General features: G+C 43.6%; 1 protein-coding gene across 1 annotated transcript in view; it reads left to right on the forward strand.

Moving 5' to 3' along the window:
- CDH4 (cadherin 4) overlaps positions 1-21,976 on the forward strand; it is a 401,822-nt gene that overhangs the window by 308,550 nt on the left and 71,296 nt on the right. Inside the window, exons 5-6 of the mRNA XM_072350023.1 lie at positions 8,141-8,296; positions 13,872-14,016. Coding sequence (XP_072206124.1) covers positions 8,141-8,296; positions 13,872-14,016 — 301 coding nt within the window. The remainder of the gene's footprint in view (positions 1-8,140; positions 8,297-13,871; positions 14,017-21,976) is intronic.

The raw sequence follows: 21,976 nt of genomic DNA on the forward strand, positions 1-21,976 counted from the left end.
TACCCTGCCCTGTCAGTTATCGTTAGATATGGATGATCCATTAGCATTGGCGAGCTCCTGATATGGACGTTAGCTTCTTGACCTTCATAATAGCGAGTAATGAAAATTGCTTAATTATTTAATCATGAAGACCATGCAACAAATTGCAATTTACTGAGTTTTCACTCATAAAGATGGAGAGCTGGCAGTGCTGGCATTGTTGTAGCAGCTGCCAGTCCCAAGTCACTTCTCGAAGCCTTGGCCCAGCTGCAGGGTTACAGAAATCCTGCAGATCTCAGTCCCATTGCATGCAGGCAACTCACACTAGAATGAATTCTTTGCAATTGCAGTGTGTGAAAGCAAAGCTTTGATGCTGCAGATCCAGAGTTGCAGTGCTGCATATCAGATATTCTCTGCTTGTGGTGTCTCTGATGATGTGAAGTATGGTTTCCTAGGCAAAAGGATTGCTGTTTTGCTTTTATCCCAAGCAGAGTAATAGCATTTTTCAATTGGTCTGGGAGTCAGACAAGTTCATTTTTATCCCATGCTCACGCTTGGGATCACACATGGTTACTGGTCAGCAACATAGGCAGAAATTCTTCTTTTCTGCATTCCAGTCTCCTTATCAAGCCAGACTTATATTCTCCTGTTCTCCATCTGCTTGGTCTTACATCTTCCTCCACATCCAGGAGAAAAACACTGATAAACAATTCAAAAACCTTGAAGGGGGAGAGAGAGAGCAAAGATTATCAAAGCTATGATGGGCATAGGGAGAGCCCTGGAGGAACACATCCACATGAACGTAGCCAGCTTAGATGAAGGCAGCTTCCTGCCAGCCAACCTGTGAGCGGTTGGAAGCTTCCTGCAGCTGAGCAGTTGGTGTCTTGCCATCACCAGGAGCTCATGGGGCCATGCAGGGAGAGTGCAGCCCTTGTTCTGTAGCTTCATTTCTTTCTCCAATGCAAGCTGTGTCATCAGGTATATCAGTAATTGAAGGGAAAGGCTGAACAATCTGCCCAGAGGACCTCTGGATGTCCCGTCCCTGGAGGTGTTGAAGACCAGGTCAGGCAGCCTCATCTGATGGGTGGCAACTCTGCCCATGGCAGGGAGTTGGAACTTCAAGGTCCCTTCCAACCTAAGCCATTCTATAATTCTGCAGTTCTATGGAAGCTTTAATATGTTGGACACACTAGTTTTACCCTGTTTTACCATCAAAATGAATACATTTTAAGTCATTTTGCATAAGTTTCCACTGGAGGAAAATACAATCTAGCATGAAAGACATCCAGCCATTAGGACAAAGCAAGCATTTTTATAGTTTGGCTTTGGATTCATATGTTGTATATGCAAAGGAAGAAACTTAATCTCTTGGATAACAGTAATGATAGTAGCTAACTGCTGATTGAAGCTCCTGAAGAGCAGCACTTATCACAGTGCATTTCAGCCACGGAAGAAGTGGGCATTGAGTCTAAATGTAGTCTTTGGTTCTGTCCCTGTGGCATAAGGAAACAGAAAACTACTTATTCCAGGAAATGTGATGTATGCTAAAGTACTCAGAGGATGCATTTTCTTCTGCAGTTGTTTTGCTGTGGTGTTTCTTTGGCTATGTTAGATCAGATGCAGTGTTGTTAGAAAGCTACATGTAAGATGGCACCAGCTCCAGCTGAGGGAAGGGGGAAACCCACAATCATAAATGTGTACGGTGTTTCCATCCTTTCTTTCTTTGCCAATAGACTTCTCTTCCTACCTAACCTTGTTTGCAAATAGTGCCAGCAGGAGAAATTTAGCTCGATTGAGAGTAGTTCTGTCTGGCAGTGGATACAGACTTGCAGGCTGCTACTGAGCCCAGTGCTGCAGTAAATGGAATTTTGCTTTTTAGCCAAACGTGTAACTGCTCTTGCCGTGTCATCCTCTTTGCAAGGTGCAGAATGGGTGGTTCTCTCTGAAGACAGCTGAAACGTTTCAGAGAATCTTTCGTTTGTCTTTTTTATCTTTCTGGGAAGAAGCTTGGGATCATCGGCAGGTCTGACAAAAGGAGACAGGAGTTAATAAATATTACTTCAACCTGGTTGGGTCGCCAAATCTATCTTAATTTCTCCCTGTCCATTTTACTTTTGCACCTACTCATTGAAACCGTGTGTGACTCAGTGAGCAATATGCAGGCGTAGAGATGTGTCTGTTTACTGGCTTTTAAAACAACTGTGAAATAAGAGTTAAGAAATTTTATATAAATGACTCTTAAACATATTGCAGATTCAGTTAAAAATAAATAAGTCGGTCCTTAGCAGAGATTTCAATGAGCAGTAAGAGTAGCTGAATTACAATATTTCCCCTAAAATTAATGAGCCAATCCTGGAATGCTTAGACTGACTCTTAAGTGTGCTCATTTAAAGACGTTGAATATGTTTGCCTGTCTGAATTTCTATGGAGCATTTTGAATGCATGACAGATTATAGTTTTCAATTATTTTAATTTGGTTTTCTTAATGGGGAAAATAGCTAAGAGCTTAATAATAAAAGACACTCATTGCTTATCATTTACATTATTTTATGTGGTCATTAATAATTATAATGGATTTTATAAAACAAAAAAATCAGGCCCGAGTCTCGCTGGGTCATGCTAGTGCAAATGTTGCATAGTATTTTATGGGAGACTGGGGGAAATGAAGTCTTTTTGAATGATATTCTGAACACGATATCTTTGTAGAGCGACTTTAAGAACTTTAAAGGAAATTCACTTTTTTTGTTCGATCTGTAGGTGAAAATGCCACAGATTCCATAAATTGCCTGCTGTAGCTCTCTAGACACATGCCCAGCTGCAGACATATACCATCACTGGGTGACAGGCAGAACCCAGACTGTGCACAGCTCAGTGAAACCCACTGGTGATTTAAGAAGGGACCTAGCAAGTACACTGTGTAATCTGAATGCCTGTACAAACCAGAAGGCATTGCAGGTCACCAAAGTACTTCTGTGTGGGGCTTGATTGTTTGATGAATAAATATTCAGGAGGCCAAGTGTTAATTCCTATAAACTAAGAAGAGAAGCAAGCAGCAATGTCCCGGGTCCCTGCTCTTATGTGGAAATGACTGGGTGATATAGCAAGCTTGGTTCTTGCTATGGTGCAATAAAAATGCCAGCATCAGGTTTGATGTTACTGATCCACACATGATCACATGCTGCCTAGTTAACTCACAGGTCCTAAAACTCCAAGACAGTTGTGCATTTGTAGGTGTGGAGGCCATATAAGTGGGTTAGTTTGCTTGTTGCCAGAGGCTGTGAAAAATGAAATCCAACTAAGGTTGCTTTGTGTATCTACAATACATCATCCTCTTCACTGCAGTTGCATACAAGCTCTTGCTTTTGCTGTTTTACTTCAATTTGGCCTCAGCCTGCCACTGACAGTGGTTTGAGAACTGTAGAAAGGCTGTGGGTGTTCAGAAGAGAGGAATAAATACAAGATTGTTCCTATCTTCTAAATGTAGCTTGTTACATACAGGAGTGCCATTGGTGCTGCCCTTGTCTTCTCTCTGTAGGCTCAGCACTGTCCCTTGTTCAGCATTTTCCTACATATCCACTTTCCTAGTGTTCCAGGCATAGAATCATAGAATCAAAGAATCATTGAGGCTGGAAAAAACCTCTAAGATCCCCGAGCCCCATCCAGCCCACCGTGCCACTACCGACATCCCTCAGTGCCACATCTCCATGGTTCCAGAACACCTCCAGGGACGGTGACCCCACCACCTCCCTGAGAAGAAACTTTTCCCAGTAGCCAACCCAATATCCCCGTTCCTACTCTAAGCAACCTCTGCTGTGCCACTTTTCTCTGTCAATGTCATGCTCTAAAACCTGGGCAATTTACAGTCTCACTGAAGCCCTCCAACATGCTGACCGTGCAGCTCTCAGTGCCCCACATTCTTTGCAGTTCTCCCTGTCACTCAGAGGGTTTGTGCATTCTGCACCCTGCTGCGAGGGGTGGCAGTGCTGGAGTACAGGGCGGCTGCGGATCAGCAGGAGCCAAACAAAGGGATAAAATCTGGTACCTCTGAGGAGCTCATCAGTGGAAATTGTGCTTGCCAGTAAAACTTGCGAGAACAGTTTAGCTCCACGTTAAATCCTGGCAGAGATGCACAAACCCTAAGATTTGATCTGCAAAGGAGGGGATGCAATCCTGTGTCACAAGCTGGCAGCTTTTCAAGCCCATCTAAATGTGACATTGCTACAAAGCAGAAATCCAGTTCTGAAAGGCTTAGCTCTGTCTTATCTTAAGATCTACAATGCTCATTTTCACACGCATTAGTTATTATATCTGAACCTCTAGTGGAAAATACCCATCTGTGAAATCATGTTCATTTCTCCTGTTTCTGGAATTGCTCTGTAGAAGTGAGAGCTGTGTCAGACTCCTGGCATTCTGTTTCTGAGTTGCAAACTTTGACCGCTGCCCCTGGGCTCAGTTTTGGCTGGGTAATCAGACCCCACAGCCCTGCATTGCCATCCACCTGTGGGGCCGAATGGTCTGTCTGTATCCATCAGTGTAGGTGCACACTCTGCATCCCAAGGTTCTTGCATGAAAAGTCTCACCTTTCTGAGATGCAATAAGATCAGGAGATTGCATCATCCACCATAAACTGCCTTTCTGTCTGGGGCATTTTCACTCACCAGTGTAGCAATCTAATCTGAGCTCCATCCCAAAGGGCTCTTTTAGAGAGTAAAAGCTGCTTTACAAGCAGATTTCTCTGATGATATTCACCAAGCATCATCATTCATTCTGCTCCCATTGGGAGATGCAGTGTTGTGCCATGCCTGGCACCGGACCTCGAAGCACCGAGGGTTCCCTGAGCTAAGGAAAACCATCCTTCTGCCATCTGCTTTATAACCCAGAAACCCGCATAGCTACTGACTGCATTATGAATTGAAAGATAAATGAATAAAATTCATGTGTGTGTTCTGCAGTCAGGGTGCTATAATATGGATATGTTACTATCTTCTCACTTCCCAGGCATAAATGAATGAAAAAGCAACTCTCTCCTGAGCTTGTATATTCCCCCAACTAGTAATTTTTTTCTCCTGACCTAGTGAGTTCCTTGGGAATGGAGATTTATTATTATTATTATTATTATTATTATTATTATTATTATGGTAAACTGCTTCAGTAATGGTTCCAACAAAAGAAGCAAACCTTACATTGTATTCAGATAATGTTCTTAACTTCTCAACAAGATTTACTAAATTGCACCCTGGGAATTATGCAAATGAAACTTTTGGTCAAAATGTTACAGGATTACTGTTAAAAAAAATAAAAAAAAAATCTTTTATTTATTTTTTTTCTTAAATCTCATTAAAAGCACTAAAATTACACGTTCCAATAGAAGTGTGTGCCTTTTTGCGATGAATATCTCCCTGGTAGTAATATGTGCCGTGCTTCATTGTCAGTGGTCTTTGCAACTTTCTATGGCAAGTGCTGCTTGTACGTATTCTCTGAACACTTCACATCCTCGTATTCTTAATGGGAGTGGAGCTAAGTGCAGGTAAAAGGCAAACCATTGTAGTATGTGGGCAATTAGCAACGAATAATGAGTCATTGCTGAGTATTTGCCACGTATTTCCCTATCTTTGTTTTGCTCTGTACAGTATAATCATCTTGTGGATTTTTCATAGCATAATTGAGTAAGTTGTGTGGGTCTTATGATATATTTCATCTCACAGATCTGCAGTGATTTACATACAGACAGCTTAGACCCTATTAATGCTAATAAAGTGCTGCAAGGACATCCTATAGCGTGCACTTTATTAAACTGTACATAGCTTTCTTAGAGAGCTTCTGTTTATCTGTGTTTCCTGAAAATAAAATATAGTGCCTATAGCACTGAATATTTAAATCCAGCCTCCTTTTCCATGTTTCTGTCTCCCTCTATGCATTTCTAATGCTTCTATCACAATGGGATCAGGATACTGTATGCAACAGGAAATAGAGCATAAAAATGTCCACGAAGAACTGGCAGACTCCTCTCTTCCGTGATTCAGGTTAAAATTGCTTCCATTTCAGTTCTTGGACGGAGGCTGGTTTGCTGTTTGGTGCTCGTGCTCTAGTCATGGCTGTAGTTGAGCTGAACTGGGGCTGGGGTTGGGGCTGTGCCTGAGGAGCTGCTCCTGGCTGCTCTGCTTCAGTAAGCAAAAAGGAAGCAAATGTGCAGGCACCCCAATGCAGGTACACTGATGGTGACGGTCACACAGCTACGTGGCCTGAGTTACCTTCTGTTCTTCTTCATTTCAGAGTTGGAAACCCCACACTGGCTCAGGGCCACAAACATGGCTTCCTGCATTTTTGCTTAGCTTGAGTTTAGCTACAAGCACGTGCATTGTGAGTTAGAGGCTGAACTCCTGACTTGAGTTATTCATTTGCACAGACATTCACATAAATCCCATTTCCAGCCCTGCCTACCTGACAGGCTGAGAGCTGAGTTTCTAAAAATGGGCACTACAGAATTCAGTTACTGAGCTGAGGGGCCATTTGCCGTCATTAAAACCACAGTTGTGCAAGCAAAGCTTGGGTTTAATATACTCTTTTTCACCCATGGATTTGCTAATGAAAATTGTATTCCTGCCAGACTGCTTGGGTCCCTATTACAAATACCCACTGGGCACACACAGACCTGCATAAATGGCGGTGTGCGGCAAGAGGGCACTTTCTCTGTGTCCCCAGTACCTGTTCTAAGTGATGACACCAGTGCAAGCCCTATCAGTTTTTCTTGGTGCTAATAGCCTAAAGAAGCAGTGAATCCTGTAGAGAAAGACAGATGAAACTGTCTGTATTCCCTGACCTTCAGCTCCAGCAGTGTGGGTGCAGCACGAATCAATCCTCGTGGTGCCGAGCAATAACTGACATCATTAGCTGTTGGCAGCAGCAGGCTGCTCAGTGCAGGCAGTGCAAAGAAACCAGCATACAAACTTGATAATGATCGGGACAAAGGCATCAAAGGAGATGCTTGGAGATGCTTGTTGGGGATCTGGTGTCATTCTGCAACACTGTTCAGCACACTGTGTCGGGAGAGGAGGAAATAGCGATGGGTGATGTGCGGGAGGAGTGTGTGAGCATCCCATGGCCCATCCCAACCCCTTGCTGCTGGGAAGACACCTCTGCTCCCCACTCAGGGCCCTCCTGCCCCCTGCTGAGCCCCCCCCAAGGCAGATGACAGAAAGGAGATGCTGACATGAGCTCACTCACAAGACTTCCATTATCTTCTCACTACTTCGTTGTATTCATAGACCTGTTTGAGGAAAAAAATGCACTGCTTCATGCTGCCAGGGTGGTTTGTGATGGTGCGGGGGGTGGTAATTTATTTGTACCTTGCACTTTGTTTCAGGAATAGTCACGGTGTTGCAAGAACTTCTTTCAGCATTTGATCAGAAAATTAAATTTGGGTTTAAAGAGATAGTCAGGGTTGCTAGGACAACATATTAACCTTCCTTTTTTATTTTCTTGTCTCTGTATCCAAGGTATGTGTAATTCGTCGTGCTGTGTTTGATTTGTTACGTGTTTCTCAAGGTATAGGAGGGAAGGAGTTTCAAAAGCAGTGTGCCAAATAGGCCTTTCCTCGACAAATGGGCAAATAGGTAAATGGTAATATCCCTCCCAACAGGCATTCCCAGCCTCCTTCCTCCATCCTGAAGGGCTGGACAAGGCAAGAGCAAGCAGCTCAGCTCTCCAAATGCCATGGGAGCATTCATGTGCGTGGTTACATGGACTGAGAACAGGATGGAGGGATCAGCAGGGAGCATTTGTGGAAGTGGTGAATGGCTGTAAGATGTTGGCTGTAACTGAACAATCTGGGCACTTTCAGAAGCTTACGGTTTCAATAGCAAGTAAACAGCATTTTTTTGTGCATATAGATTCTCCCACATCTAAAGCAAAAAGTCAGAATTTCAATGATTCCTAGAGAATCATCATGAATAAAAGAGGAGAAAAAATAACAGAAAAGATGTGGAAGAAACTTTTCCTGGCTTTTTCCCAAATCTTTGGCATACAGCTCGAGCTCCTTGTCAAAACTGACAGCGGTTTTTACATTTATGCAGCTTCCAGGCTCAGATCTTTAAAGTTGTTTAAACATCCATATGGCTTTTGTCCAAAGCTTATTGATTGCTGCCTTTGTTATTCCATCCAGATTCGTTCCGATAAGGACAAAGAGATCCATATCAGGTACAGTATCACAGGAGTGGGAGCCGACCAGCCGCCAATGGAAGTCTTCAGCATTGACCCTGTGTCTGGGAGGATGTATGTGACCCGCCCGATGGACAGAGAGGAAAGAGCTTCCTACCATGTAAGCATGATATGCCAAGGGGAAAAAAGACAGCTGGGGGTTTATCTGGGTTTGCAGGCTCTATCAGCCACGCCAGTGCAAAACAACATTAAAGCAATGTCCTTTTGCAGCACAGAGTCACCCGTTTCTCTAAAGTGGTGCAACTGCACACTGCTTATTAAACCCATGCAAATTTATCTGTGGACTGAACCCCTCCAAACCACGCGAAACCATCCTCAGCATTAGCATGTCTTGGGAAACTGCTAATTTAGGAATCATTACTGCAGCTAAACATGCAATAATTGGCATCGTCATTTTTCATTTAAATTACTAGGAGATGTTCAGGCAGTATGATGGGGGTGTGTCAGATAGGTTTTTAAATATGCAGATAGGCTAATATTAAATATGAGGGAATTAATTAAGATTAATTACTCTCAGAAGTGCTGCCTTTCACTACCCCAGTTCATAAAATGCTCTACCTGCAGTATGCTTTGAGTGTAATTGGTCGTTATGTTGTGATATAAATCACAGCCTGTGTATTACATGGTGTAATTGCTCAGAGGATGCAGCCCCACAAATTGCTTTAAAAAAGCATTGCACCTCACATGATGGCTCTGCAAAATTTCAGATGCTTTCTGCATCTACACTTCAGTTGTCTCCCAGAGAGGCTGTAATAGGTTGTTCCACGGATTGCTTTGTATCAGCAGTAGCCACATCTGTGGGCATCATAGCAGCCCTTCCCAGGGATGCTGTGATGTCAGTGATGTGGTATGGGTCACTTGCACTGACACCGTCCCCAACTGCTCGGCTGGAGACGCACATTCTGTCTGCTTTATCAGGTGTCCAGTTAACCATGTTGACACAGCTTTGGGACTGGGGTGGGAGGAGAAAGAAATAGATTGCCTCTTCAGTTGGGTGGAAAAGGAGATTTCCCCTGGGTGAATGGGGGTCTGAAGGGAAGTTATTTTATCCTCTGTGAACACGAACGATTATTTTGTTTGTTGTGCCTGTGAAAATATGAAGGGAAATCATTTTGGAAAAGGTGATACTGTGTATGTCATCTCATCATTGTTGATATTGTTTCAGCAGTGCCAGGTTATTATAAAATGATGTTGTCGGTAATACTATGCACACATTAATGCTTTTGATGGAGTCTGGATGATGCTTAGTAATGGGCACTCTCAGTCAAAAAATGTGCTGAAAAAGATTTCCTTGCAGTAAAAAATTGTGCAGTGCCCTAATAACAAACTTAACCTGAGGGTTTCAGGGAACTCAGCAGACTGAACTGTCACCTCTGTGAATGGTGCGCACCACAGGAATTCCAGCCCTCCTGTTCCTTATAGAAACCTTGACCTAGAAGCTCTAGGCACGAGAAAACAGATTCACTCTCTGAAGGTTACAGGAACATACAGTTTATGGAGAGTGGATAGCTGATAAATATGTTATGAGAGCTTACAGACAAGAATAGTGAGTGATAGAAAATCTTTGCTAGCAGAGCAGTGGAAGATGATAGAGCTCATTTCAATCACAGCTGTAAACAATGTTTAGATCCTTTAACCTCCATAGAAATTGATTTATAATTTATTGAATCATCAATTGTTCATTTAATAATCCTTTACACAGCGTTTATAAATACATGGTCTCCAAAGCAGTGCCCCAAACACTGGTACAGAAACATACAGTAGGGTTGGACCATCCTGGATGCTGTAAGCATTGGGCCAGCCTCCAGAATGAAGATCCAGCAATGAACTGTACCAGGTTTTGAAGCAGTCAGTGTATGTTCACCACTTCACACAGCCCAGCCACTCAGTGAAAGGCAAAAGCAGACCTGGAGCTCATACTGAGCACTGGAAAGCAGTGATTCGGGGCTGACCATCTTTGAGTCAGTTTGACACATGATACTCCTACGTAGTTCATAACACGTATTTTCTTATTATCTGTTTTGCGTTGGGATGGCCATTTCTAAAATACTATTTTAATCCTCCCCACACTTAGCAAGCCATTCATCTGATGGAACCTACCTTTTCCCTAAGGTGAAATGGATGCTTTCTCATTAGTTCTGTAGCAAAACTTCTCCATAGTTTTACATGAGCTTTTCAGGAGGACATGCTCCATGTGATGCATGCAGGGATGGCTGTGCCTCTGGGGCTCACCATGTCTGCCAGGTGACTCCACAACATGGCTGCAGTGCTGGTGGCCACGAGTTCAGCCCTATGTGGGCCTCAGCTGTTTTATCCTCTGCACTACAAAGCAATACACAAGCTCTCCAGGGACCTTGCAGACATCCCAGATGCAGTGCCAGCTGCAAATGTGGTCAGGGAGGTGTGCTGGAGCTGCATGTGAGGGAGCACAGCTTCAGAGCACACTGCTGGTGTGATTCCCAGCCCAGCCCCTTCTGCTACTCTCTGTGCTGATTTCCAGTTGTCGCTGCATCTCCTGCAGGCAGCCCTTTGTGGTTATTGCTACCCAGTGAGTATCGGCGTGCAGCCACCTTATGTAACTACGTTCCCAAATCCCTTTTTTCACTGATGGCAGAACTAGTGACCCCAAGTGGCTTTCCTGATCCAGACAGCAGTTTTGTATCAAGCTGCGATTGGCCAGTCCTAGGGATAGGAAATTGGCAGTTTGTTTTACAAGGCATTTTGCATTTTGTGTGTAAAAGCCGTCAACAACTTCCTCACATCAATAAGTCATCACTGCTTCTGGTACACAAGTAATGTGCATTGTGGAGGAACTCAGAAGTGAGTCCTCAGCCAGTCCCAGACACACGTGTGCGCCTTCAGAATGAGACCCGTGACATAATGTCTGGAATGGCTGGAGCAGGACAGGTTAGTTGCAGTCTGAGAAGGAGTTATTTGCAGTGCAAGGAGATAAAATAGATGAGTCAAAATTCAGGGATGTGAGAGCTAATTCCAATATTTTTAACTGAGTTCTAGTGAGTAATGCCAACCGTTTGTGTCACAACGCCCTAATTTGCACTTTTAATCACAATTGAGAGCATACAAATTAGGCATGACATTGTATGCTTATTGCTTAGAGTCTCTGTCACTGATTGATAATGTATATTTGTATTAGTAGTATTAGTGCATAAGTAATACTCATATTTAATACAATTCACTGTGTTGACTTTGACTAACTACCTTCAGATACCACCAGCCTCCAGTGTAATCAATAATCATGATACTGAATCATTTGTATGCCAACAGCCACGTTTACATGGCAGACTGTCAGTGGAAAAACCTCAGAGACCTGTGGTGGCTGCTGCTGAATATGATAGCAACAATTGTCAGACTTGCAAACAGTATTTGTTAAGGAATGTGGAGCCCACTCTTTGGTTGGTGCATGGTGGAAGTCCCTGCCCTTTCCAGTACTGTTTTTTCCAGCTCTAGGTGATCTCTGTTCCTGACAGGGAGGGCAGTCATCATCTTTTGTGCCTCACCCACTGCCACTCGCAATGGAGGAGCACTTGCATGCATCTGCTTTCCATCCCATCCTTCCTTCTGCCCCCAGAGCACCCACTGGGCACACCTGGTCTGCTGAGCACTGCAGTACACTCACACTCGTGGAAGTACCATATAATGCCCATGTCCCCAAGCACTGGCCTCCTCCCATAGCTCAGCCCTGTCCTGTTGCTGTGCAGGCTCACTGCAGACAGGTAAAGATCCTGTCTCACCGAGTCTTCTTTCCATTGAGTGCAGGCAGCAGCACCCCGGTCATAGATACCTGTGCTCAGTGAGTGCAATGAGCAGATGGATGTGCATTGCTGAGAAGTTCCAAACTCCTGGAGATTTCAAACAAAAGCTCTCAAATGTAATTAAAAATTTGCAGGGGGAAAGTCAGATCTGAGGGGGAAGATATCAGCCTTGCTCTCTGCTTTATCTCTGAATGGAGCCATTTCCGCTCCTGGAAATACAGCAAGAGGCGGCCCAGTGCTGCCTCAGTTTGAAGATAGTAACTTTAATTTTAGCTCCGAATTACTTTTTTTCAAAGGCAATCTGACCTCTGACTTGTAAAGTTATTGAATTGCTACATCTGACACGATGAAGGATAGCTCAACAGGTGGGAGTCAAAGCAGTTTATATTCAGGCAAGGAATGCAGATATTACGACCATTACAAATCAAGAAATACAAATGGCACATCCCGCATTGAAAGCGAAGCCAGACTTCTTCAGTCACTAAAGAAAAAGTGCTTCTTAACTTCCTTTAAAGAATGTTCTTCGTTCAGCCTATTTCACGTGGCAGTTTGTTCTCTTTGCTTGATTAAATGTTAATCCAGTCTATCATAACAGCGTGCAGTTTCTTTTGTTAAGCTCTGGACTTCTGAACACCACACATGAAGGAGAAAGTGGTACCAATCACGAGCACAGCGAGAGCAAGAGCCGGCAGCCAGCGCTAATACAATTAGTGTGTGTATTTGTCTCGCATCAGAGGAGATGGAGACCTCCGTGCATGGGAGCTCCCGTGCCTGCATCACCCAATGCCCAGGGTGGGGAGCACAGTCCCCACTGCTTGCCTAGCACAAGGTGTTGGGGCAGAGCACAGAACGTGCTCACTGCAGGTTTTAGGGTCTCCTGTCCATATCTGGTATCCAAGCAAGGAGGGGTGACAAGGACTGCAGTCACGGTACCTCCAGTGCAGAGCTCTTTCTCTGCTTGTCTCCTTTTTCCAGAGGCTGACGGCGATGTTCAGCGTGTGCACCATTTAGAGTAGCCATCTGTTCCCTTGAATGAGCAAGCTATCCATTTTCTTCACCTGGTTACTGATTGTTCCAGTCTAATGTTGATTGCTTTGTTTTATTAATTACTCATTTTGACATGCTGTAGCTGTCCCTTTTGTTCAGAAAACAGATGCTCTTGTTTTCCAGCATTATTACTGATGGTTATTGCTAATAAGATAAAGCTGCAGTTCCACTTTAGCTGAGGACTTAACACTGTGGCTCCGGTTATTGTAATGCTTCATCACTGGTATTTTAGTTAAGCCTGAGAAAATATTTCATCCTTAAGTGCCACGGGGGCTCCTAGCATTTGAAGGAATGGGACTGTTCTTACATCTTTTGGTGCTTAGAGCGATGGGGTTGGTAGATGTTGCTGCTCCTAGAGACTGAGATTAAAGAAAGAATAAACAATACTAATGCCCTTCTGGAATCTCTCCACTTATTAATCCCTGTTATTATGGGTATGAAAGGCCGCAGGTTCCCATAAGAAGCCTCTCAAGTCAGTCTCGTTTCCACACTGTGTTAGGAACTAAGCAAAATCTGCTCTTCAGATTGTCAGACAATGTTCAGCACATCTTAACAATTAGAGCAGAGCGGTCTGTTGGCAGTGCAGGGCAGGGCATCGCTGCACCACAGTCTGAGTGTTTTACTGACAGTATTTTAAAATATTATTTCAATATTATGTTAAGCTTTGAAAAAAAACCATGCATGTCTGGAGTTCAGATGGGAACCACGTCGCTGCTTTCTCCTGGAATTACATACCCGCTCAGTTCAATTGTCAGAAAGTATTTATGAGGCAAAGTCAATTCTTGCAAAGTGTGGTTTCTCATTCTGCAACAAATCCAATTGCTGATATTATGCTTTCATTGTGCTTATTCCCAGCTCCGGGCTCATGCAGTGGATATGAATGGAAACAAGGTGGAGAATCCTATTGACCTTTACATCTATGTGATTGATATGAATGACAACAGACCGGAGTTTATAAACCAAGTCTATAATGGATCTGTTGATGAAGGCTCTAAACCAGGTAAAAAAAAAATAAAAGTCTTAAAGTTATCACAAGCTTTCAAACGTTAATCCTGCCTTGGTGGCTTTGCCTCCTCTTGAAATATGGGGAATGGAGGAGAGCTTTTCTTTTGTTGGCTCTTTTGTTGGAGACTGATGGAGATGAGAACAATACAGCTGATACCTGTTTCTCCTGATGCAGATAGAAAGTACGAACTCAGGTTAGAGTTAGATCCTGGCAGTCCCTTCTTAGATGTGGATTTTGCTAAAACATCAGCTTTGTGAAGTTATGCTTTGTGTTGCCTTTCTCATATGCTCATTGCAGGTATGCAGTGCCATTATTCCAGCTGCAAGTATAGAAAGCAAATCCAGCCTTTCCTTGACCCTGTGCCCAAACTGCCAAACATCCAACTCATAGCTGTTTAATCTAGTCATTTACAAACTCGGTATCATGGAACTGCTGTCTTAGCTGGGACCTGATGCATCCCTGTTGGTGGGAACCGTAGAATCGTGATTGTTTGAGCTGGAAGGGACCTGTAAAGGTTACCCAGTTTGGCTCCTGGGGTTGCTGTGAGATTGTCAGGTCTTCCTCCATTCTCACAGAGTTTTTGTACAGACAGTAACATTTGGAAAAATCAGAAGCAGATGTTCTGATAAACGATGAGTGAAAAGTTAGAGTGTAAGCTGTACACAGTGTGCAAGTGATGATTTCTATACAAACGTGTTTATATCTTTGGAACAGTGCAGTTGTAAGCGTCGTTAATGACTTATTTTCCATGGTGCTGTCAAGCTGTTAAGTGCAGCAGAGCTCTGTGGTTCCTGATGTGGTAACCAAGGTTGCTTTAGCTCGTTGCGGAACGTAACTGGTATGGGTACTGTCACCGGTACTTTTGTAAGTCACCTGAAATCAGGCTGAGTCTTTTTGCAAGGTAAATGGATGCTGAGCTGGAGGTTAGGCACCACGTGGCTCTGTTTGGTGTCAGCGAACATCTGTCAATGGCTCCTCCACTGCCGGAGGTGTCACTGAGAACCCTCCGGCGGCTGCTGCTTCTAACAAGGTGAATCGCAGCCGTGATTGATCGCCTTACCACGCTGTGAGGAATGGGCTGTGATGGTGACACGTGCTGAGGACTGTGTGTGACAGTACTTCTGAGGAATGGAGGGGTGCAGCCTCCTTCCCCATGTGCTTTAGGGTGCGGTGCGGGCATTGATGCAAACCCTGCTCTTGCGAGGTGAGCAAGCAGTCCCCAGGCAGCTCGTTCTGATGCTGTCTTCCAGGAGGACTTCTTTCCTTTGAAGGCCACTTTGCAGCATATCAATGTTGGAAGATTAATACATTTCCGCAGCGAGTCAAATTCCTTACATCTCACTCTAGGACAAATCAATATTCAAAGTGTTCCCAGATGTTTTAACTAGCTGTGCTCATTTGTGTGAAAGAAGCAGCAAATTGCATCCTCTTCTTGTTTGAAATCCAGATAAGCCTTTGAGCTATTAAATCAGAATAGGATACCTTTGCCTACAAAATGGTTGTGCCTCTGCTTCCAGCAGTGATTGTGGTGTTCTGTATCCCAGTCTGGAGTGTTTGCCTTTAAGGCAGGTAGGTAGAAAGCAATCTGTTTTTATTCAAAAGCAATTACATTTGTCTTTGATGTATTTGTTTTTTCCTCCCCTTTCCCATTTAATCGGTTTTCTTTTAAAGGTTTATATTAGTATTGAATTTCTGTTCCTTGCTTTTATAAATCCACCTGGGAATCTGGGTATCCGAAGCCTTCATTCCATGTACCTGGCAATAAACATGATGTTATGTCTTTGAGAAAATGATAGAGAGGTCAGATACTGTCTGTGGAAGTCTGCATGCTCCTCATTTACCTCAAAGATATGTATCCCTGTTCTGTGCAGAGACAAGTCTAAGCAATATATTTAGCTAAACATAGATCTTGCAGAGATTTGGAAGCTACTTTATAGTTCAAGTTGATTCAGAATATTATAACAACTAAGGAGGTACAACAGCAGCCTTTGGAAAGGAGAAACAGGCAGCCAGAATTTGTGATTGTCTGTGGCTGTGGCTAACAAAAGAAAGACACTGGATACTCTGAGAGCTAACAGCAAAACTTGTTCAATATTGATTCAGTAGTAAGTTACTCATGCCTCTATATATATGCATATATGAGTATATCCATGTATAAAGTGGAGATCTGCTTCAAGCAAACCAAAAAATCTTATTATATGATATAGGAGTTCAGCATTCATTTTCTACTATTCATTGGTATTGAACTGTGCCTGAGGACTGAAAATGCTTCCCTGGACATCCTGTGCGACTGTTACTTCTCACATCCTCCATATGCCCATTTATAATGGCTGTGATTAAAAATGCAGTGTTCCTTGATTGCCATCGTATCTGCAGTGTTCTTAATAAATTTGAGCGCCTTTTATGAGAAAAGTAACTGGGGTGTTAGTATCCCAAATAAACACTGACTCTGTGGGCAGCTCGTGTGAGCAGCCAATGTCTGCTTGAAGTCAGTAGGAATTTTGCCCAGATTTTAAATAAAGGAAAAGGGACATATGGAGCTCGAACTCTACCCACGAACATTTCCCAGAGCAAGACCAGCTCAGATACACTGTTGAGCACAGACCGAGCAGAGCGTGGTGACCTTGAGCTGGAAGAAAAGCCCCTGCAAGGCTGCTTGGCATGGTCAGTGGAGCCCATTGCACTGAAGGGGAAGAGAGGCCCTGCAGTACTGTCACAGGGCAGAGCAACAGCATCTGGCACAGGGTCCAGTGCCTCCAGAGGATGCTGTAGCCTGGTCCCCTCGTGCAGTTGGGATGTGAAGAGCTGGAAGAGAGCATCCTGCCTGCGGGCTGGCTGCAAAGCATGCCTGGCCATTGCAGGGCTGGGAGGGTGGCCAAGTGAGGTATAATTCGTAACCTGTTCTCTCTGCATTGAATAAGGCAAAAAGAGATAGCATGAACCAGGAAAACAGGAAGGTGGGAAGGACGGTGCACTCCAGCCTGTGGCATGGTGCTGCTGGGTGGAAAGAGCAGGTTTGCTTTAGCCTAAGAGACAAAGCCTTCACAGGGGACTGTCCAAGGGCTGGAGTGCTGGCAGCAGTGTGCAGTACTGGGGCAGCAGCAGGGCTTGTGACCCAGCGCTGCTCAGCTCTCAGCCTCCCAAGCTCCCAGGAGCTCTGCAGCATGCGAGTCACCTTGAAGCAACCCTTGACAGGAATAGAAAAGAAATCATCAAGGATTATTAATTATAATAGGTTGTTGGTGCTGGTTAAGATTATAATAACTTAATTGAAGTAGTGTCTGACACCAGAGCACAGTGTTCTCAGAAAAAAGAATTCTCTGTAGTGTGAACGCGTGTGTCGCAGCCTGCCCTATGTAAATCCTTCAGTGTGTGCTGGCTCTTACACTGCATTGCATTTCTTTTTCCTTTTTTGATACTCTGTGAGACATGTTAATGTATTTCTGGTTTATCTAGCCTAAGGTCATGCAGCTGGACAGCTTAAATGTGTAAATGTGGGCTCTTCCAGAAATGCAGAGCAGGAATAGCAATGCAGGATTCTCTTTTTCACACGACCATCTTTCTTTCTCTCTTTCCCCCACAAGTTGTTTTGATTTAACGAGCCACTGTTTGAAAGTGTATCTTAAAAGGCCGTGTTTTACTCATATTGAATAATGTTCTGCCTCTTTGAACTTTGCCTCTATATGAAGAACACAGCCAAGTTTTAAAAATGCAGCTGCAAGCTAGAGCTGAAATCCCCCTGGTCCCTCTGGCAGCCTTAATCAGCAAAGTTCTCCCGGAGCTACCCAAGCTGCCTTTCAAGCACTGATAAAGCGAGATGGCTCTCACAGTTCGGGTTCCTGCTGCCCTTTCAAAGCCCGTGGCTCTGTGCAGGTTTGGGGTGGGTTTCTCCCTCTGTTCGACCCCAATTACTGCCTGACAGGAGCCCCGTGCTGCAGCCATACACCCGGCCTGCAGCCTCCCAGGGCTGTCCCAGGGGAGGGGGGCGGTGCTTTACAACAGTTCGTCTAGTTTCAGAGTGATTTAGGATGGGAGTGTTTAACATTGGGATGGGGGGGGAAGAGGGGTAGAAAAGGGGATTTAATCACAAAACAAGAATGTGATGGAGAAAAATTACTCTGTCCGCTGCGAAAGCTCAGCTTTGATGCAGCCAACACAAGACGTACCTTATGGTGGGTGGGGATGTCTGACTTTAGCGAAGCATTTGGTTCTGATAAGGTCAATGTGAAATGGTCCACAGTGGCTCAAGTGCTTTGCTCTGGCTTGTATCTATTTTGTTTTAACAGAGAAATTGTCAAAAATTAACACATCTCTCAAAACCATTTGTTCCTGTCAGATTGGCCTTTTCCATTCCCATTCATCCTTTCCAGTTCACTGACTCCGTAGATACATCTCAGTCCCTTCCAAGTCAATAGCGAAAGTCCAAGCTTCAGTTTTGGCCAACTCTATCTCATGGCATTGTGCGGGCAGGGTGGTTTGTGCTGGTGAAGGTATGTTAGAAACAGTCTCCCAAAATAAAAGGAAATCAGTATTTTCTAAGTGAAAAATGTCGTCATTTGAAATTTCCCCGTCTGCTCCTGATTTCATGGAGCTCTGACACGATAATGGTTGATAGCATGCCATGTGACAAATGAAATCGCTGGGAGCCAAATCTATATGTGGCAAATTGCATTAAAGGAATCTCATAAAAATAAGCAGTATATATATATTATTTTTTTAAAGAAAAAACAAAAAAGGATTTTAAAAGTCGATTATTCTATTAGTGTCCCAGTTTGTTTATTTTCTATCTATGCTAGCAGAGATTCCCTTAGAGATTAACACCTTGGGCTATTGCACAGATGGGGCCAGAAACTTGAAAGTCATCTGAATATTAAGAATTTAAATCTTTAGCCTCAGTGATTTGAACAGAAAGCCAATTATGAGGCTGAATTAGTTTTCAAATTAAACTGCAATTTAAAGCTTGTGAAATTAATCTTTTAAAGCATAAAGTTGCACGTGTGTATATATATATATATATATATATATTCATGGAAAGAATCTGGATTCTACATCTGTAGCTCCCTCCTTTTTCCCATCCTAATAATTAGCACAGAGGTGGGGGGTGTCCTGCGGGTTGTTTCCAGTGAAAAGCCAGGGCAGGTGCTGCTGGGTGGTGCGGGAGGAAAGGAAAGCATTGGGGGGGGCTGAGATCGGAGAGGTAGCTTTGGTTTTAGAAATGAATGGGACAACGATTGAAGACCCCTTTCTTCTATCGTGCATCATTACAGCATCATCATTGTGCTGACCATTGTTATAACGGTTGATATTCTTTCACCAGCACAGAGGTAGGTGTTGGTACGCTGTGCTGAGGGCAGCTCAGCCTGAGCAAAGCACCTGGGCATGTTTGCAGAGTGCTGTCGTTGGTGGGCATCGCACGGGGCCAGGTGCGTTTTCCTGCTGATAGCACTAAAAGCTAGAAATAATGCAAATGCCGTATGTTTGAGAGACCATGTGCAGAAAAACTTTTAAGTGACAGAGTTTCTTCATGTCTTCCCAGAGCTTCTCACAGTTCGGGCACATCACATCTGGGCTCATCACCCAAGCATATGCATCAGTGCAGTGCTGCCTTGTGCCATGCTAGTCTGGTCCTTGTGCAATTATATATATATATATATATATATATATATATATACCTTATATATACACACCTTAATCCATCCCAGCTCAGTTCTCTCACAGGTTGCACATGGACTTGGGATACTCAGTATTCTTTTTCTAAGTTCTTTTGCTCAGCCAAGCACAATCTTAAGGAATTGTTTTTCTGCACACACGCCGTGGTGCTTCCCATTTTGTTTCAAGGTGAGTGGTTATGAAATCTGTGCTCTTCTTAATTTCCTTTTCAGAAGCATCTAGTCCCAGTAGCAAGGAAGTGAATTATAGGGATGTAAGTGAGAATAAAATGCCTGTGGTTTTACCCTCCAGAAAAGATGGCCGCGTTGATAATAAGGAGAAAAGGTGGAAATCGTGTTCTGAGACCACTCTTGAATAGAGTTACAACACTGTAGGAGTCCACTCTCCATTACTTTCTAACCAGCAGTTACAAATAATACATTATTATATATATACTCTGTATTTATTTTATATTATGTTATAATGTAGAATCGTAGAATGATTGGAATGGGAAGGGACCCTTAAAGCCCAACCTCCCTGCAATGAAAAGGTACACCTACAGTAATCAATCAGGTGCTCAGATTGATTCTCCCCATCCAGCAATATATATATTACCACGAAGCAGGTGATCTACAGATGCACTGAATACAGGAGAACAGGAACAAGAATTATAAGTGATCAGGTATTGCAAGAGGTGAAGCCGTTCAGCCTGTGATAATGCCAAAACACAATTCCAGCGCGTTAGGCATTCAGATGTACAGGAGTGCAGGTGCAGATGTTCCTGTACACCATTCTTCCTTTCGTTATGTTGATCACGAGTATAGTTTCCACCAGTCTGTGAATGTTCACCACAGCTGACCTGTTGAGAAACCATGTTAGGAGTCTGGGTGGCTCTTACTGCTCAGTCAGAATCAGAGGGCTGGACTCGAGCCTTGTGTAACCACAGGGTTTGTGCTGCCTGGCACCTCGCTGCTTGCCTGTGCCTTTGGCTGGATATGCAAACCAGTACAGCTTGCTGCTGCTGGACAGGATATCCTGTCCCAAGTTGTGCTTGCTCCATTTTTTGAATATGCCTGCAGGAATGGAGAGGGTTCTGCAGGCGTTTGGCTGAGCGGAGGTTGGTCCATTTATGCAGTCAGAGCTGTTTGCTCAGAGGCATTTGGTGTATCTCTCCATTGTCTCTCCTAAGATATTTGCTTTCTTTTTAACACTAAGAAGGTTTTACTCCAGTGCTGTGTGACAGCAGATGCTTCTGCTCACTCAGCCATCTCTGCAGCCCCTCTTGCTCTCTTTATTCTCATTAGGCCAACTCTTGAATTGTTTGAGGCTGAGGATCTGATGTCTCCACTAATTAGGAAGTGGCATCCTTTATGAATTAGGTTAGCTGCTTGAAAGGTCAAAAATTGCCAGTGATTACAAAAATAATGGTGAAAGAGAATGACAGCAGCATCCGTTGTGACTGAAGGAATATCATTTAAAAGGAAAGTGCTGTTTCTATTTAGTTTTCCATCCAGAGTGTGTGGGATGCAGTTTAAGTATATTTGCAATTTATTATACCTGCAGTAAAGTTTCAGGCATATGTCATCTTGATGTCTTGCATACATCACGCACATTCCTATTTACCTATATATGACTCCACTGAGCACCTTTGATGAGTCAGCTCCTCATTTTTCACTCGAAGCCTTTAACAATAAATATGTGAAAGTGCTTCAAATCACCCATTGAACACATTTGTTCTCACTTGAGGATGCAGGTTTGTTTGCTGAGACGTTTTATTCTTTGACACTGCAGCAGTTCTCCAAATACTGCTCTAAAATCCACTCTTATGACAAGGAAAATTCTGCCCTGAGGAGCTCTGTGCTGTACTGGATCGAGTACTGCTGGTCCCCAAGATGTGCGTGCCTGGAGGCAGTGTCTGTCCTTCATTAAGAAGGGAAGAACCTCCTTTGGTTGGTTGGTTTTTTATCAATTAATAATACAGATTACACAAGGACACTTTGGCCTGCTTATCAGTAAGAAAGTAACATCTCATGTTGGGAAGCCACGTGTAAGTTGTTATGTGTAGCTCTGTGCTTAGAGGACTTGCTGGGGATCCCATTGCCCTGCTCAGTGCTTTGGTGCTGTGCTGTCATGACATGCGTGGAGTCACACAGTGGGTGAAGTGCTCCCATTGTGGGCAGTGCTGTGAGATCCCATCCTCACCTGGGGAGGAAGCAATATAAGGAAATTCTTTTGAATTGAAAATTGTATTTTTTTTTTTTTTGTATTTTTAGGAAGTGCTGTAAATTTTACACTACTGTGTGGT

Source organism: Excalfactoria chinensis, chromosome 15 (assembly GCF_039878825.1).
Source record: "Excalfactoria chinensis isolate bCotChi1 chromosome 15, bCotChi1.hap2, whole genome shotgun sequence".
Classification (NCBI taxonomy): domain Eukaryota; kingdom Metazoa; phylum Chordata; class Aves; order Galliformes; family Phasianidae; genus Excalfactoria; species Excalfactoria chinensis.